The sequence below is a fragment of the Lepidochelys olivacea genome, assembly GCF_965140295.1.
Source record: "Lepidochelys olivacea isolate rLepOli2 genome assembly, chromosome: 15".
NCBI lineage: Eukaryota > Metazoa > Chordata > Testudines > Cheloniidae > Lepidochelys > Lepidochelys olivacea.
This window is the reverse complement of record NC_140425.1, coordinates 31,831,456-31,851,228: the sequence shown is the minus strand read 5'-3', so window position 1 is coordinate 31,851,228 and position 19,773 is coordinate 31,831,456. Positions and strand designations below refer to the sequence as shown.

The following is a 19,773-nucleotide window of genomic DNA, read 5'->3' as shown; positions in this document are numbered from 1 at the left end:
TAGGGGCACAGACATGCACAAAGGGAGGGATTGATTCTGCTGACCCAACAGGAGAATTGGCCCTAAGCATAGTGGCCCAGGAGCCTGTCTTTCTATGTTCTTGCATTGTGTAAAGTCCTGTCAGTAACGCACATGCTGCCCTGTGAGAGGGGAATGGAGCGGGGTGTGAATTAAAGATATAACAGTCCAAACACTCACTGGCACTGGGAGGGGAAGCAGGTCACCAAACAGACAACGCGCCAGAGGGAATATGCGAATGGACCTGGGAGCTGACATCCCTACAGTTCCAGCCAGTTGTCCTAACTTTGGAAAGACCCAGACTCAGTATGACTCCCTTAGGCATGAGGCCGGTCAGCACAGGCCTAACCAAACAGTGTTATCAGCTGGTTAGGACACAGCTGGGCAGTAACTGGACCCAATGCAACCGTCCGGTCAAGGCTGAAGGGTCAGGTAATAATCAGTAAAAGGCTAGTTTCACGCTGCCCAAGACCCACCCTGCTGGCTGCAGATTGTTCTCATGCCCGCCCCCGCCAAGAGTCAGGAAATTCCTTGTCTTACTTGCCGCAAGTGCCAAAATCCTGAGCACGCAGTGGGGTGGGTGCCCGGGAACCTTCGTTGACGCTCTCCGCCTTCGCCATTCCTGCCCCCACCCCTGCAGATGGGCTGACATGATCCAGGAGAAGCCGCAGCCAGCGAACAAAATCCAGAGCACACAGCCGATGATATCCTGGTTTTACTTTGGGAAAACAACATTCGGACACACAGCTTGTGGGTTTTGTTTTGTTTTTTTTTCCGTTTTCTCTCATTTTTAAAACAATATAGTGCAGACAGCACTTCTCACAGTAGAATATAATGGTCAATTTTAGTATAAAAAAACATTCTCAGAGATTTGTAAATGCACTTAGTGCTTGAACAGGCCTTTTAAGGATACAGTACCTCTTTTCTGAGCACAATCACATTGGGTTTCGTTGGGGTGGGGTTTTTTTTTCCTTTAAACATCAAAAAACTTTGTATTTTCTGTAATGTAGAACCGCTTTTTTAAAAATGAATAAATCTATTAAACACATAATTACACATACTGAATAACAGACCATAATGAACATTTTTGAACTGTTTAAAAAAGAAAAAGTATGCAAATTACAACCTGGTACAATGGCTAGATGCATTAAATGTGATTCTACTTCTCTTCACCTGCAAGTTGCCTCTACAACAGAACAAAGGTATAATTGACAGTAAAAAAAAAAAAAAAAAAAAAAAAAACCAAACCAAAAAAACCACAACCTTGGAAATCTTAGAATTCAGAATGTTCCTGTGATGGGACCTGGGCAGAGGGTGGGGTGAGGATGGGGGGTGGGTGGGACGGGACAGACCATTCCTCTGAGCAGACTGCACAGAGCCTGAAGACACCATAATGGCTCCCCATTCATCTCCTGATAATAAAGAAGAAATTGCTTGTGGGTGCTCAGCTAGCTTTACATTTGTGCCCAGGCGGATTCGTGACTGCTTAGCTGCTTTGAGAGCGATGGAGGGAGATCACAAGCTCTTGTATTTGGGGATGGGGTGAGGGTGGGTTTGTTAAGCGGGTGTGGATTCTTTTACAAATTAGAACAGGGGCCCTGGCTCGGATCGGTCCGAGGTAAGTCACATTTTGCTTCTGCCCTCTCAGACTCTCTTGTTACCACGGGGGCGAGGGAAACACTTGGAAAACCGCAAGAACAACGAGGAGGGTAAAATATCCTTAACTTCGTGCCCTTTTTGCTCACCCAGGTCCCTGGCTCCTTAGCTTAATGCGGCTCTCCCCCCCACCGCGTGGGCAACTGGGCAATAAAACCTTTCCACTGAGAAAGCATCAAAAACGTATGGTTTAATGAAAGTAACAGACTAGGCCCAAGCAATGGGGGCGGGCGGGGGAGGGAGCGGAGGAAGAGACTCTGTAGCAGCCAACACATAAATGTACAGTATATTTAACTAAAAAAAAAAAAATCTGTTCAAGTTTTCAAGTGTTTTTCTTTTTCTTAAATAGCCTCCAGACTGTCCCCAATTATTAGCTTTACTCAAAGCAGTGCAAGTTATGGACTTAAACTAGAAATTAGGCATTAGCTCTTTCTGGTCATGACCAAGCTGCAATGGCATAGAATTCTCGGGGATTGGAGCTCTTCTTTTACGTCAGACTTTCCTGGGGACTCAGCGCAGGACAGAATTGGGGGGTCTCCCACATGCAGATCCGCCTGGCGCACGCACACAGACTCGCACTCGCACACACGCACACACACACGCGCACAGAGCGAAACCGTCTCTCCCTGGATAGCAGCAACTTGTGGCGATTCCCTGTTCACATTCGTGGAAATGAAACGACCATTTCAGAGCTCTAGAAACAAGCAGTCCTTCGTCCGTGGCTTCCAGCGGGTTTCAGGTGTATCCAGTTCAACGACCCCAATTAATTCCAGCGTCTTTGGGGCCCCCAGCCCCTTTCGTTAACCAACCCCTCCCTCCCCAGCCCTCGCTTTGTTTCGCCACAGACCCTGGCGGTACCGGAGAGGAGAACGGGTACCAGTCAAGTTCCCACCGTGGCCCTTTGTTTGGAAAGCAGCGTCAGGCTCTTATCTGTAGACGGGCAGGCGAATGTGGGCGTGTTGATGGTCCAGGAGTCTTGGCACAGACACTGTCTCGTAGCCCTTGCCCAGCATCTGCTCTTTGATGCACGGCGGGTGGATGTCGTTGATGAGATACTCCAGCGACTGGAGGCTGCTGCTAAGGATGGAGGTATTGCAGAGCGTTTTGCTGGACAGGCCATCGGAGGGGGGCACTCCGAGCTCGCGGTGCCCGTTGGCGAGCTCCTGGGGGTTGTAACAGTCGCTGTTGGGGGTGACCAAGATGCTGTTCCAAGGGGGGGCAAAATACTGGCCCACCGAGAAGTTGCCATGCATGCCCACACAGTTCAAAGGGGAGGAGCTGACCTTCTCCACCGCGCCCGCCAGGGTGTAGGGGCGTGAGACCCCCGCACATGTCTCCGGGGACTTGCTGACGGCGCCCCCCCCTCCGCTGCCCCCGCTGTACATTCGGAGCTGCTGCTGTTTCTGCTGCCAGAGAAGGTAATCCATGCCATCCGGGTAGAGGCCGGCCTTGGGGCCGACGGTCATGGCCGGGTTGGAGCTTATGGCGAGTTCTGCCCCTTTGCGGCAGTCGGGCAGGACGGCACCGGCATAGGCCACGGCAGCACCCGCCGTCGCCATGCTAGCGAAGCCACTGGCCGCGCCGTGCTTGGCGGGGCTGGGGTTGGTCACCACTACCCCTTGGCAGGCCTGCTGGGAGCCCTGGGCCTGGCACTGCTGATTGATCTGGTAGATGATGCTCTGGATAGAGGGCAAGTTGGACTGCTGCAGGGTCAGGTTCCGGCCTGCGAGCGGGATGACGGACGTAGCTACGGTCACGTTTGGGGGGACCGGAGCATCAAGCTGCTTCTGAGTACTGTGATAATTCAAGTGCCCGGCGCACGAGAGGCCTGGCGCTAAAGTGCTTGACACTGGGTAGGGGGCAATGGCCACCTGCGCTGGAGACATCTTAGTCCGCTTGCCCTCCGAGTTCTTCACGATGCTTTTGCTGGAGGCCTTTACGATGGCCAGGAGGCCCTGGTAGCCGCTGGAATGCACGGGGTAGGGACTATAGCGCTGCCCTGTCGTGTCGTACCCATTGACCGTCCGGTTAAGGTGCTTGTGCTGGGGGACCCTGATGTTGGTGGGAAAGATCTTGATCGTTAGGGGGTTGTTGGCGACTTTCTGTGCATAGGCGTCCAGTTCAGCTGGGCTGGGGTAGCGTGGGGAATGCATGGAGGCCGCCGTTTCACCTGCGAGACACAAACGAGGGCAGAGCATTAGACTCGGCCAGGAACGGCACTAAAATGCATGTGGCGAGAGGCCCCGGCAGCAATAGCTGGCACAAGGCCCTGGCAGCTCCAACTCCTGGGTTCCATTCCCAGCTCAGGGACAGGGCACGACTAGTGGTTAGAGCCAGGGACCAGACGCTCAGACTCATCCTGCTCCTAATGTTGGCTCCCTGGGCAAGTCACCCCTCCTATCAGCGAGCCCCCGGTGAAACGAGGACCTGCCGCCAGGTCTCACAAGGGCTGCGAGGTGCCTCGTTAGTTGCTGTTTGGAAAACGGTTTGGGAGCTAGAGAGCACGCAGAAGTACTTACAAGGGAATCCTTCATTTCGGCATCCTGCTGACACTGACGGGGCCATCGGTACCCATGGCAAAACGCCATGCCAGCCTCCTACGGGCACAACTGTTGGCAATGCAGCCTGCCCCAACAGCCAGCTAGCCTCCTCCCCACACCTTGTAAGTGTCGGCTGCTGGCACCGGCTGGACCATCCAGCCCCCTGCAGTTTCTCCCCGTCACGCCAACAAGCGCGGCTGGAGAGCAGCCACCCACCCCGTTTACCACACTCCTGGTGCACGGGTGAGCGGCACGTCACTCGTTTAATGCGGCTGGCCTGGCGCGGCTGCCGGATCCCCGCAGAGTACGTTATGAGAAGTACGGTGCTGTTACTCCTTTACAGAGCACGGCATTACGAATGAAATCCGGAGGAGCTGCCAGACCGTGCCCAGCCCCTGCACCAGGCCCGGGAGCCAGCCAGGCTCACGCTCAGGACTGGAGTTCGACCGCGCCACTGCTGCCATGGGAACTGCTCACTCTGCACCGTCCGGAATGGGGAGCACAGAATAATTTCCGGGGCACCCAATCTGTCCAAGCTGCTCGAGGGAGCATCAGCACTGAGCCCAGGGCACCTCAGAGAGAGCCCTCGCCTCTCCGCGCACGCCCCCGCCACGTGCATGCACACACCATCACATACACGCCCCCACACAACCTCCCCCCCACAACGTGTGGACACACACCCGGCCACATCGGCACGCACAACTCCCCCCCCGCCACATGCATGACACCCCTCCACATGCACCCCTAGCCCCCCGCAATGCGCACTCCCGCCACATAGATGCGCACACACGAACTGCCCCCACAAGGTGCACACACTGTCAAACACACACACCCCACCATGTGCGTGCTCACACATCCCCTCTGCCATGTGTGCACAGTAACCGTTGCCCAGGCACGCACACACCAACAGCCACACCTACACTTCCTGACACACACACACGAATCCTCGCACACAGCGCAGACTCCTCGCCACACAGACACACGCGTTCATACTTTAACAGCCCCATGTCATTCCCCACAATCCCACCCTTTATATACACTCACCTTCTTCCCCAAATGTCCCCCAATGTCTCACCCCCCTTCTCCCCACCCACATACCCCAGAGACCCTCCTGCACCAGTAGCTTCCCCCAACAGCATCTCTACAGCATGGTTCACTCAGGCAGGAGCTGCGAGAGCAGATTCATGTGCCCAGTTCCCGCCCAGGGGCGATGCCTTGGTCATGGAGCCATCCCGAGCTGGGCTTCGGTCCTGCCAGCCCAGAAATGCAGGTGCAGAGTATGAGAGTGCAGAAATCCCCTCCCCCCCACAGCAGGGGGACGGCCTGGGGACCCAGAATCAGCCCGGCCAGGCACTATGCAGCCCCCAGAGCCAGCAGCTCCTCCGTTCTCCTTCCCAGCACGGAAGAGATGAATCCAAATGGAAAAATGGACATTTTCAAAGTAAGTTAAAAAGGCAAAGCTGCAATTTGATCGGGTATCTGTTATCTGCCATCCACTTGGGCTAGGGCCATACAGCTGGGGAAGACAAGATTACAGCCATTAAGCTAGCCATGGGGCAAATAGGCTGAAGACGTGTGAGCAGCTCTAGGCTGACGGGGCACTGCTGGCCCTTCTGAACTGGCTCTCTGGGGCCGGCTCCGTTCCCGCGAGCAGTAAGGGGAAGCTGCTCTGGAGAGAAACAAAAAGAAATTCTCTCAATCTTGGAGCCGAATCCATTTCCGAGGAGCTTTGGGAGTGGAGACCGTGCTGGGGGCTCATCAGGCTCTTGATTGAGTGAAACCTCAAAGGAAGCCGTGTCCCTCTCGGGCGGCTGGGCTGGGAGGAGGCTAAGGGGAGGTGAGGAAGTGGGGCGATAACAGAAAGCGCTGGAAGGGCAGAGCCTGCTGCTTAGTCAGCAAGAGGGGAAGTAAAGGCGGGCGCCTCCATGACAAGCCCCCTCGCCCCAGACTCAGCTGCATTCACTAGGCTTCTTGCCGTACCCTACCTGGAGTGGCCTAACGCAGCCCATCAGATGCCATCATCTTGTGACAGGCCATGCAGCCACCAGATATAAATGGGGCACTGCATTCCTCAGTGCACTGAGGCATATAAATGGGGCACTGCTGGGAGCGGTCATTCCTCTGCGCTGCAGGTTGGGGGCCATGGCTACCTGCAGCCTTTCCACTGCACTGGGGCCTTGTTCAGGCAGCTGGCAAGCTGCCCGTGCAGCCCTCAGCCAGGAGCACCTCTTTGGCATGGGTGACCCAGCCGCAGGTGTGCCATCAGCCAGTCTGGCAGCTTCCAAGCCACCAGCAGCTGGAAACACGATGGTGCACTCCACAGGGACAAGCTGCATCTGAACGGAGAGCGGGGCGATGAACAGGCCTTGGGCCCACAGCAGAGACCCTTGTTGCTCCCCGCATGGGAAGGAGAATGCACTGTGACCCCCAGGGCCGCACTAGACCCAGGAGCTGCCCAACATCTCACAAGGCCGACCCAATGAGGCTGCCAAGGACAGAGATCTCAGATTAACAGGGTGCCTGATCCCCTCCCCAACCAACCAACCATTCAGGGCCTTGTGTTCTGGGGGGGTCTGATGGCTCCTGCCAATAGCAGCACCCCAGTAGCAAAGGCTCCTGCCTCCGAAGGGAGAAGACACGCACAGCCTGTATTTCCCACCCCAGCAGCTGGGGACTTTGCCCTGTACTTCCCTACAGCCATCTTCATAGCCCTGAATTGGCTTGGGTAGAGCTGCAGCCCCCTGTACCAGGGCAGAATGTGGACTCCAGAGGAAATACAAGTGGCCCATGGGGACGTAACCAGGAAACATGGAGGTTGGATAAGGGGGGCAGTAAATGATAGTGTATTGGGGGAACATGCCCCAGTTGCATCTGGCATCTAGAGCCCAGCGTGCCAGGTGTAGCAGAACTGCCCATGACAGGCAGATAAACAAGGTTCCACTGGACCTGGGAGAAAAGCTGTTTCCACCCCTGCATGTTAACTGCACATATTCATGCCTGTGCCTCTCTCTCCTGTCCTCTGGCAGTCCCCCACTGCACCTGACTAGTGAGGTATTATTCAGTTTTTCTGGAACGCATTGCTCTCGCTTCTGCTCATCTTACTGCCTGATCATTTCACAGTCAATCATCTCTTCTTCTTGGACAGTTTGAGGCTCCTCACTTGAAAGTTCTTCTGGGTCAATTTTAGAAACAACTTGCACAAACCCAACACCCAGCAGCAGGCTTCAGGGAGCTTCTCGCAAGCAATCCCCATTGAGTGCTCTTTGTACCTCAGCCTGGCAGAAATGAGGTCACAGCGCAAACCTGCCCCCTTTCTCTTACAAAGTCACTTCTAAGTGGCCTAAAATAAACTCAGTGTGGAGAATGGAAATGTCACTTTACCCAACGGGGGGATCTTTCTCTGAGATTGGATTTAAACTACATTATACAAGCAATTTCATGGGTGCTTTGCGCTGCTACGAGAACCTCACCAAAAATGGAAAAGCATTCCATTTACTAGCTATAAATCAGCACTTCCTATAATGAGCACAAAAATGTCACTTTTATGCAATTTTACAGATGAACAAAACTGGTGAAATTAACTGTGGTAACCTACTATAGTCAGCAAAAGCCACTGCAGGAAAAAAAATTATATATGTATATATTTTTGTTCCTCTCAAACTCTTTCCCAAGCAAGTTTCTGCCATTCTGGTGTGAAAACTCATTTGTCGTACCCATTATACTTTCATTTGGAGTTTATCTTGAGTATCCAATGAGCCACCAACTGTGAAAATGATTAAATCTACAAAATCTATCTAATAGATGGAATAAATTAGGTGTTTAAAATCTCCACACACACAAGAAGGCAGAAAATGATGGTTGCTACTGAGTCATTCATAAACTAAACCCTTTCAGGCTTAGGTAGCTGCCGGCCTTCTCCTGTGAGACACAAGGGTCATCCAACCACAGCTCTGACCTCTGAGTGAGTTACACAAAACAGCAACCTCCGGCCTTGGGGCAAGCTTTTTCCATCATTATATTGCGAAAGGGAAGTTTCCTCTCGGGCACTGGGCTGAGACAGGTGAGAATTACCAGGCTCTGGAGCAGATACCCGACTCCTGACAGGACGCACCATGCTCTACAGGGTACATGCTGAGGCATGCCGGGTCTCTACTCCCCTTGAAGCTGACCCAGGTTGGTAGTGGCTGAATGAGACCCCAACTCACTACCATGTGATGGCCAGGTGGCGACGGGGAGGGGGTCTCAGTTAGACCCGCCCCTAGAGGAACCGGTGTCAATGTCACACAAACCACTGTGGTATTGGAGAGGTTTTTGGTCTATTTCAGCAGAGGGGTCAAGGACCTAATGGGCCCTGGAGACGGAACTCCCTTGTAGTCACCCTCAGTTCAGGGGGCGGTATGCTGGGTGGTATACGCGAGGCGGCTGGCCCCGCAGGGACGTCCACCTGCTCCCCTTCACCATTAGCACGTTTACACTAGGTCTTTCAGTGCCGGCATGAGGCACAAAGGCTGTTTCAGCCACATGTGGAGCTCTTCGATTCCACAGGGAAAGCAGGGTTCGTTTTAGGAGAGGCAGTGTGGCCTAGAGGAGAGGGTACTGGGCTGGGAGTATGGAGACCTGGCTCTGCCACTGATCTGCCGGGTGACCTTGAGCAAGTCAGACAAAGCGCCTCTCTTTTCCCTCCCCTCCCGTCTGTATTGTCTACTCAGGCTGGCAAGCTCTCAGGGGCAAGGCTGGCTCTTACTGTGTGCACATATAGAGCCCAGTGCAACGGGGCCCCGAGGTGCTACTCTAATATAAATACACAATACTCGTATCCTGGAGACCCAGGGACCATATTCACACCTCAGCAGCACTAGCTTGCACCAAGCCTGAATTTGACCCTCAGCCTCACCGCGGTTCCCATGAGATTCAGGTAGAAGCAAAACACATTGCCCTGCAGGACCACTCGATTCTCGCTGCACGGAGAATCTTCTGGGGCCCGCCTAGAGCAGGGCAGCCTTCTACCAGTCTTCCACAAGCAAAGGCAGATTTACAAGCCAGCAGGAGGTTCCCTGGGGGTTGCCAGAAGAATCAAATCTCCATTACCAGCAGCTTAACTATCGTGTTCCAATGACTCCAGGTGGGGCGCAGAGACCAGCCAGAGGAGTGACAGCACCGTCAGTGGGTGAAAGAGGAAGACACCGGAGCTAAACTCTGAGCTGCGAGATCTCCAACACGTCACATGGGCAATGCAAGCCTTCCAGGGACCCCACACCTAATGCACATGGCTCAGCTCACCAGCAGTCTGAAAGATCCCATGGCCTCTTCTCCCCAGGAATTAACCAGGAGATGTAGCAGACACAACACGTCTGTTATTTAGACGTTTCAAAGTGGCTGCAGTTGCTGGGGGAGGGTGTGACACACCCCAGGAGCCCAGGGGACTCATTGCCAGCTTCCCACCTGCTGCAGTGGTGGGTTAAGAATAGAAATGAGAGACTGAGTTCAAAGCCCGGACTAAGAGTTGCAGATGTCCCATCTCACTGTCCCAGCATTCCACAGCGATCAGACCAGGGTCTGGGTCTGGTGGGAAGCAGGCTGGACACAGGGTTAGTAGGGGCCATGGACCCAGCCCTCCAGGAAACCTTGAAGTCAAACTCAAAGTGGACCTTTCTGAAAGCCTCAAAACACAAAACTCTCCCCCAAAATTCTGAGTTTCTCTTCTGAACCGGAAGGGCCAAAATGTCTCAGGAAACATGGCTCTGGTGAGATGTCCAACACGCTTTTGCAGATGCAAGAGGTACAGAGGTGGGTCCACGGCCAGTGCCGAGGTTCTGAGCGGGTCAGCCATCACTGCTCGGATGTCACTAACAGCATGGCCAAGACAGGACCTTGCTTTTCAATGACAAACACACACGTTGTCCACATTTCATCCCGTCCCGGCACGCAGGGCACTGGGCCACGTCACCTGCTCCAGGACATGGTTTTCCTTTAACTGTCGCTGGTAATTGTACAAACCGCAGAGCAAAGGACTATTAAAATACTCTTAAAAATGAGGCTGAGCAGTTTGGTGGAAGTGGAACAGCAATCCCACGTAATAGAGACATTAGCCAGGAGGACATGGTTTCACAAAATCTGTTTTCTGAGCATGCTGAGAAACCCTTTTTTTTTTAAAGCCACGGGGAGTCTTTTTTGGAATGCGCACACCACCATATAATGAAGGCACTAGAAAAGCGGTCCCTGTGCAGCACTGTAATGTCTCCCCTGGACTATCCAAATCGTAGGAGATAGTCCAGCCCCTGGGGTTCTGGCTGTGTGGGGCAGGCAGAGCGGAGGATGCATTGGGCTCAAAATGCAATTGCACACACTCAATTCCAGTAGAAGCAATGGCATGGAAAAAGACAGCGTATAAGCATTTCACTCATACTTTATGAAGATGGGGAAATCGTTCTACATGACTGGGAAGTGTCCTTGCAGCTCCGTTCCCAAAACGGAAGGGCTGCTCCGGCAGGTATGGGAAAAGTGAGCTGGCTAACGAGAGGGAAGGCCCCTTTCCCTTTAACCCAGTGGACAAGGCAGGGAAGTACACGACTGTCCCAACCTTCATTCGGGGCTGGGACGGGTGCACCCTCACCTCCCGAGGCGGATAATGGAGGTGGGGACATAAACAGGCCCTTCATGCAAGAACTCTCCCTGTGCCACAAGGCATGCCCAGCAACGCAGGACAGAGGAGCGGCCCCTGCTGCTGTGTGGCCGAAGGACACGGTGGGGAACGGAGAGGCTGACAGCATTGGGAGCAGAATTAGGACAGCGGTCTAAGCTCTCCGCTTGTGAGCCCATCTCTGCAGCGCTATGGCTCTTAGAGAGCTACTGTCGTGATATACAGATTGCTGCCTTGGGGAAGGTCAATCACTGAGGTCAGAGGGCAAGGCCTGGATACCTAGATTCCTGCCACAGGTCCTGGGATTGATCAAGTTTGTTCCCAAAGGCTGCCTGATGCCCAGCCCCCCTGCCTCCCCAAATAAAACAGAGCTGATTTATCTTGTTAACACCAGCCAGTCCAGGGCACGTAGAGGAGTACCCCATATCCTCGGGGGGCAGGCTGTTAAGCTGTGCGTGGAAGGCTTCAATCTTTGTGCAAGAGTCCGTGAGTGATGGAGGAGAAGCTCCAAATGGAGCTGGTACAGCAGAACTGATGGAACAAGAGATCGGACCAAGCGATGTGCCGCTGAGCAAGCTGCAGGGAGTGAGTATGAATTACACACGCCACATAAATACCACCCAGCATCTAAACCAACCCTCCAGCCACCCGCTCCCTGCTTGCGTGAGAACAATTACCACCGAATAAGCTCACTGTGCAAAACCCAAGTTAATTGTAAACTGTTCAGAATTCGCCATTGTAGTAAACATCACCTTTAATTTTAGCTAATTAGCGCCTATCTAGACCATCTGAAATTCTGTGGTCAGCCATCCCTCTGCCAGGCGGAAATGACAGACAATTCGTATTCCAGCGACTGGCGAAACCCCCTTTTATATTGATCAGAACCCGCAGAGAGCCTGGTGCTAGGAAGAGACTGTGGGTAACAAGCAGTGGAATCTCACACACTGTTCAGCTGGTGGAGTTGCTCCATTGCCCCCAATGTCTTCAAATGACAGCACAGCAAATTGAGATTAAATTTCAGGAAAAACTTCCTACGGTCAGAACAGTAGGCCAATGGAACAGCCTGCCTTGGGAGGCTGAAGTTTCTTCACTGGAAGTTTTCAAAAGGAGGCTGGAGCCATCTGTTTTGGATGGTTTAGGCCCAACAAATCCTGCATATTGGCAGCGGGGATGGTTTAGACTGGATGACCTTTGCAGACCCTTCTAACCCGATGACTCTCTGAAATGGAGAGCTCCCTGGCATGAGAGAGTTGAAGGAATGCTGGACTCCACGCACTGGCTGACCCCTGCTTAAATGAACCCTTCAAGTCAGCTAAAATCCTGCAACTGGCATCTCATTGCTGAGAAACACATACAACTCTGTGGCCACCTAATCAGCATCTGGGTCCCCCTACAAAGACATGGGGTTTCTGCTCTAGCTGCCTTGTAGCGAAAAATATTCCCGTGCAAAGAGTCCATCTTAGCTGGTGGAGCGGAAGGTGATAGGTCCTACAGAGACTACAGGTCCCAGAATACTGAGATTGCTTGGATTCATATTCAAATTGCTTGGATTATTACCACTGACATCAACAGGGTCCGGCTCAGGCCCGATGACTGCATGGCATGGCAGGGCAGGCTGAGATAGTCTGCAAAATGCTCCTTTGTGCGTAAGAGGAAGACAGCTGCCGTTTGCTCCAATGTATGCACCCTGGCCTGCACTCTGCACCATCTCCCATGCTGTGCGACCTCACTGCAGCCCCTGGGATTGCAGGTGCTGTCAAGGGGCCACGTGCTGCTGACTATCTGGTGTCTGCTACATTGGACAGGCTGCAGTTTGGCCTCCCTTGGCTTATCGCTTGCTTGCAAAAGACAAATCCTGCTCTTGAAGTCAACAATATGATGAGCGGTTGGGCCCTATGCTGTTCTGGAATTCCCTCGGCACCTCCGTGGGGAAGCAAGTTCCATGTGCAGAGGGAGGGCAGCAGTGGGTCCTCTGCTCTTGGTGCCATTAGACGCTCGGTCTATGTCACACGTGGAGGGCACATGCCCTGCTGCCTCGGAGATTGTGACATGGGGTTTTTCTGTCTCTTACAGCAGCAATGAGGGCTGGGAGGTTTTCGTTTTTTAAAGCTGCATGAGTTTTTCCAAAAGGGCCCATCTCAGCCAGCACCTACAAAGAGCCAGAAACTGGCCTCTTGGTTTAGCTTCAGCTCCTCTGGCTCCTGCTGCGTGTGAGAGACAATAACCTGAGCTGGTGTTGAAGATGAATTTGTGGCATTCAGATCCCTAGACCCATAGTGTAAAGCCAGCTGCGTGCAGACCCACATGCACACACCGATTTCCTTGCCTGTTCATTGTTCTTCCATTAAGCCTCTGTATCAGTAATTCAAAAGGCAGAATGGAGAGATCACCGGACATTTCTCCCATTAAGTTAATGTTATGGGCTTTTTACAGGTGTCTTAAATAGACATTGTTATTAACAAATCTATTAAGGCAATTAAAATCAGGCCCTTCGAGCAGGATTAAATGAAGCTGCTGGGAGATCTGAGAAAGACACTCCGGATCAGTGGATGCCTTCCTGCAGAACGTGTGCAGCAACCCGGTTCCAAATCAAGAGAGTGAGGGAGCTTAGATAAACCGGGATTGGGGCTGGGGAGAACCAAGGGCTTGCCCAGTCCACTTCCCTGCTACTCCTATGTGGGATGAATATTACCAACAGTTTGACATCTCTCCATCGGAGATGTAAGCTCCAAACACCAGTGGTTCGTATTCAGACAACAAGAATGGACGCATTCTGCCCCTGCCCCTATAGATTCAATGCACCCGATCCTAGCCCTGCTCAGTGCTCAAGAGAAAGAAGGAATCTAGCCTTCCTGCCAGCGCCCTTGCTTGGGAAAATGACCACTTGCAGAGGGCTTTACTTGCCGAACACACCAAGCCAGGGAGCCAGGCCGGCACGTCCCCTCTCAAGACAGAAGGTTCTAACAAAGCTGAATGGGTGAAATTCACCCCTGTGCTGAGGATCGGCATGAGGCTGAGGCATCACTTAAGTTCTACTTGCCCCAGAGGCCTCGCATTGGTCTTCTGCCCAAGGGTGAATTTCACTGGACAGGGATGGGGAAGTTTTCACAAGGCTGCGTAAGATTGTTGGTGGGAGCGGGTTTCTTCCTTTACATTGAAACATCCCTGCAGTGCCACGAATGCAACACAGCATGCCACCTGTGGGAGAGGCCAATCTGGTCTCTGTGGCTAAGGGAAAGGAATTGCAAAGGAAAACAATGTATAGCAAAAGGGGTGATTTTTTAAATGTCCTTCAGTACTAGGAAAAGTAAAAGGCCTTCAGTACTAGCACAGGAGAGGAGAAAACACACACACACACTCAAGTTGCAGTGGGGGAGGTTTAGATTGGATATTAGGAAAAACTTTTTCACTAAGAGGGTGGTGAAACACTGGAATGCGTTACCTAGGGAGGTGGTAGAATCTCCTTCCTTAGAGGTTTTTAAGGTCAGGCTTGACAAAGCCCTGGCTGGGATGATTTAACTGGGAATTGGTCCTGCTTCGAGCAGGGGGTTGGACTAGATGACCTCCTGGGGTCCCTTCCAACCCTGATATTCTATGATTCTATGATTCTCTCTCTCTATTGTAGCAGGGCTGGTAGTACTGCCTAGTAAGGTAGCCTGGCAATTCCTATTATAAGAACAATGAGGAGAAATCAAAATAATGAATTAAGTGTGTACTGGCCATCCTGTGCACTGAATGAGTCGGGGTCATGTGGAAAAATAGTATGTGATCATGTAATTAAAGACTGTATCATAACACGTATGCACTAGAGGACTAAATTAAGGGGACAAAGGCAACCTTAACTATGGCATTCCTTAGCTTCTGAGTGCTTCACTTTGCAACCTTCATTTTTAACATAGTTCTTTGTGCATGCAATATTATATATAATATGTATATGCACCCATATACACACAGAAGTATATCACATATATATGCACACACACACACGCATATACAACAACATATCTTGTGTGTGTGTGTGTGTATATTATACATATATTATACACACAGAGAAATATGTAATACATTTACATACAAATGTATATTATATATATGCTTAACATATACACACACACTTCCACCTTGCCACCCCAAGTTTTGTGTATATAGACAATGTTTGTTTAAAGCTATCTGCTGATAGTGACAATCCAGGCAGCCATGGACATGTTTTAGCCAGGGCTCCAATTCCGAAGACTTCCTATTAAAAGTGTACAAAGAGAAATCAAAGTAAAACCATGCGGAAAATTCAAAGGCCTAAAACCTAACCTTTCCCCCTGCCCTGCACCCCCCATGTGTCTCCATCACAAAAAAAACCCCACCCAAGAAGTAAAAATTGGTGGCTACAACCTGCCATCTGCTGCCCTCACACTGGTCCCTCTGTTTGCATGTTCCACCATGCTCCTCTCCCCCTGGCCTGTCCAGTCCATTTAGACCATGTGCACTTTGTACGCAAAGCGCCCACCACAATGGCACCCTGTTCTGAGTTGGTCTCAAGCGATTATTGTAACAAACAAATAATAACCCTACGTGAAATTTCCGCATCCTCCGCGTCCCGACAGGAACATACGCTCTGCTTCGATCCCATTTTAGAAGGCAACCTTCAGGAGAATGCTGCTACCAGGCACCTCCCACTCCACACTGTCTTGGCATGGCCCTGTGAGATCTGCCCTCCCGGTGCGGCACGGCAGGGGGAGTGCCAGCCAGGGAAGGGCTGTCTCCAGTGCCACAGTAATGGATTCAAAGCCATGTGACACAGACAATGCATGGCAGCCTCTGCTCTGGATCTGCCTGAGAAAAGCCACACTCCATCGGCCTTTCCAGCCACGCTCCAGCAAGAAACTGGCGAATTCCAATGCTCCTGCACCCAGCCAGCTCCAGCACTCTGCGGGCCGCAGGGAGACCAGTCTGCTCTGGCAAGAAGCTGCTTTGCTAGGCCAGGGGAGCTGAAGAGCAGTGCAGGCCAGAGGGAGCCGGATCTCCACTTTACAGAAGGTGCCAAGGCTGTCAGGCTGCAATCTCCAGGACAGGAAGAGCAGGAGCTTTAACTAGAGCCAGTTCTAATGAGCCCCCCTCGCCCCCCAAACTTATCAGTCTCCCCCCGCCTCAGTTCTTTACACCTAGACTTTAGAAAGAGGACTCATTATTATTACTGTGTTTAAAGAATAGAATGGTTCCAGGGCTCAGGAGGAGCTGGTTCTGTGTGCAGGGTCTAGACTTGCACAATTCCCCAGCCGCTGACTCAGGTCCCCGGGCTTTCGGGAGTGTTTCGTTTGAAATCACCATTAAATAAAGCTGGAAGCTGAGATCAGGCACTGCTTGAGCACGCCGAATGCGAGCGTGCCATCCATCCAGCGCCATGGCTCTAGGCTGCGGCTGGGAGGGGAGCTCTCTGCCCCCACTGCCCTCAGGCTGGAGGCTTTACAGCAGAGGCGGCTGATGGCTGGGGTGTGGCTCAGAGCATCTTGTTTGCAGCTCTGTCACGCAGCATCCCACATCACATCCAGGGCAGGGGACTGGGTCCTTAGCTCACTCTCACAGACATAAGGAAAGGATGTGTGCCTGGGGACGAGGTCGGTAACCCACCAGGGGCCACTTGGTTATCAGTGCGGATTTCAAGAGAGGATGTGACCGAGAATACAGCCTCCCGGCTGCAGATGAGGAGTCCACAAACCCCCAAGCACTTTAATCCAGTTCTAAAGACTGCACCTGGCCTGGGAGAAGCGCTGGATGCATTTCATCCAGTCTGGGGGCCCTGCATGATTTGCTTGAGGGTCTGGCTCAGTCAATATTCCCCACACCAGCTTCTCCTCACGGAGCGTAGGCAGCTGTGCCATGCTGCTAGCCTTGGACGGCAACCAGAGCACGAAGACAACAGAGCCAAGACCCACGTGCCTCTTCCAAGAGCGGAGATGACATTCTGGGCACTAACTCAACAGCTGCTTGGGGCTCGATTCCCAACATGGGGTCATGACGCAAAGAGCCTCGCTTTCAAAGGACGATGCACTGAATTTGCCTATCCATGCTCCCACTGGTGCAGATGGGCAATGCCATATATCTGGCTATCACAGGCCTGGCATGGCAGTGCGTGGGCCCAATCGCTGTGTGCGTATGCCTGCAGGCACCCCTGCAATGTCCATTATTGCAGTTCAGCTCATGCCAGGATGGGTGGGCAGTGCCCTCGGAACAAGCACAGAGCTGGGCCCACCAGTGACCAATGTCCAGGCCAGGCCAATTGCGAAGAACTTTCCAACTGGCCAACTTGAATGCAGGGGTCTCTCGGGTGGCCTAAATCCCCTGCCAAGCCACCGCCAATCTGAGCCGTGCATCGTGTAGCTGCTGTAATCCTCCCGACAGACAGGCGGGATGAAAGACACACATCTGCATTCCCCTTCAAGACGGCACCGCTGTCCTTGGAGGTGGCAGCATTGTGAATACTCAATTAACATGCCACTAATTAGCTGGTGACACTTGCAGAATCCCTAATGAAAGCGTTCCATGCAGCAAGGGAGAAAGCGCCATCCATCTCACGGGAGGAAGGATGGAGACGGTGCCTCTGAGTGATGCACCGACGGCGCTAAGCAGAGGCTAGGCTTGCCACAGGCCCAGGCATACTCCATGCTCCTGGCGACCCGGCACCGAGGCCAGTTGTAAGAGAGTGGGTTTTCCCCGGCCACACGACTCTGCCGTGGTGCTCGGTGGACGGACCCCTGAGCCAATGGGCATTTGCTAATTTAAAGCAGGCAGGAGCAAAAGCACGACAGTGTTTGCAGCACAGGTCCACAGCGGAGCTCTCAGAACAGGGGCCGCCCTGCAGGGATCGGCTCTGAGAGAAGCGCTTCCTTGGGTGGGCTGCCAGGCAGCAGACAGACTCGGTGGAGGAAGATCCCTTTGGATCTCAGCCTGGACAGGTGGGGCAGCTGAAGTTTGCTGCTGTCCCTGCCTCACACAGAGTCAAAGCAGGCAAATTTACCAGCGCAGCTATACCGCTCTCGTTATAGCGGCACAAATCCTGTGTGGCTCTCTGGACAACAGCGTCCACGTGGGCATTCTGCCGGCAGAACCCCTATGGTCGATTATACCGGTGCATTTCCCCACGCAGACAAGCCCCAAGTCTCTCCCCACAAAGGCGGCAGAGCATGCAGCCAGGGAACAGCAGTTCTCAGGGGCAAAGGATGACGGGGGAGCTGTCATGCAGCATGTGGATGCTGTATAGCCCAGCTGCAGGCATCGCTGTGCGGCTCTGCATGGGCTCAGTGACACACCTGGGCTCGAGGGATACAGAGGAAACGAGCACGTGAGCATTGCCGGAGGCTCTCTGTGCGAGGTTTGGCCAGGGCGTCCCATCAGGGATCAGCCCTGCACAGCGCTCACAAGGATGCGAAGGCAGGGCCTTCCTCACGGTGCCAGGAAGCACAAAGAGGCATTGGGCATGAACATCCTTGGTGCGCTCATCTCCAGGAGCCCCGAGAGGAGGGGCTGCAGGTCCCACGCAGGGCGGGGAGATTACAGCAGGCTCCTGGCACCAGCATGGCATGGGCTTCTCTCTGCTCCCCGGCACCTGCAGCTGCCCCCCCCCCGGAAGCACTTCATAGAAAAGTAAAAAGAATAAGGACGACACAATATACAGAGGGAACAAGGAAAGGCTTTCAAGGCACATAAGGATGGTGTCCTGGAAGGCACAAAAAGGCTTCACTAAAAGTTCATTTATGGAGAGAAGAAAGAGCCCCACTTTGTCGCCCTTCTACACACCAGCTGGGTTGGCTATGACAAGTCACAAATTCAGTGTGTTGTCACATGTCAGGGTGACGCACCAAACCCCCACTGGGAAAATTACAGAGCTACCAATTTCCAAGAGGTTCCTGGCGTGTTCTTGCGCTCCACTGGTAAGCGGCTCCCCCTCTCTGGAATAATTACTGCTTTCTAACGGGCTGTAATTACTGTGAGATGCAAACTCTCCCAAATCACCGCCATCACCCGTCACGTACAGACAGCTTGCCTGACACTCAGCCGGTCGCCGGCATTTCTTCCCCTCCTCTGAAACTTGAACTGTCAAAGACATTACAGTAAGCCCCCATCTCAGCTCACAGAATATGCCGCAAACTAGGTTTCCTTATGGGGCCAGGTCAGCAGGGAAGACAGAGAATCTGTTCTGTTCAAAAGTTAATCTGTCACGGAACAATGCACCGCAGGGCTAGATCCTCAGTCAGCTAAACGCTGTCAATCCAGAGTAACTCCACTGACTGCAAGGAGGGCATCCTGGAGCTACAGCAGTGTCATGAAAGCTCAACCTCCGTGTCCTGGGCCTGCCTGCAGACAGCCCCAGCAGCCCCTGGCTTTCACCAGCACGAAATTCACACACACACAGAAAGTTAGCGCAGGAAAAGTCAAACAAGCCTGGGTACAAGCTTGGCCCAGTATCTGTCCGTGTCTTATGTCATATTCTGACATCGGCACTCGTAGGGGGAAGAGAAGATACTGCAAATTTCTTGAAATACACAATCAAATGGCAGTAAATGTCTCTGTCCCAGATCGCTATCAGCACTGGAAAAGCCCCAAATCGGACCTCCCTTCTTATATCAGTCTGCAGAACCCATGTAATTCTGGCTGTGTTTGTGTGTGTGAGTGAACCCATGTAATTCCATGTGTGCGTGCACACGCACCTGTGTGTGTGAGGGTGTGTGAATGCGTCTGTGGGCAAGGCTTGCTCTGCAAAACAAATCACTTAAAGCTCTCTCTCCTCGAACAAAACAATGCCAGCAATCCAACTCCCAACAGCAACCCTACAACAACAAACCAGTGGATGCACTCCCAGTTCTCATTAATCATAGAAATGTAGGGCTGGAAGGGACCTTGAGAGGTCATCAAATCCAGCTGCCTGTG

The 19,773-nt window shown here is 52.7% G+C and overlaps 1 protein-coding gene across 5 annotated transcripts in view; it reads right to left on the bottom strand.

Annotated features, from left to right (window-relative positions):
* Positions 1-732: 732 nt before the first annotated feature.
* Positions 733-19,773, bottom strand: part of FAM222A (family with sequence similarity 222 member A) — a 104,589-nt gene continuing 85,548 nt past the window's right edge. For all 5 annotated transcript variants that reach the window (XM_084649249.1, XM_084649248.1, XM_084649250.1 and 2 more), the window contains one exon: positions 733-3,844. In XM_084649249.1, the coding sequence (XP_084505375.1) occupies positions 2,601-3,844 (1,244 nt within the window). In that variant the 3' untranslated portion in view covers positions 733-2,600. The remainder of the gene's footprint in view (positions 3,845-19,773) is intronic.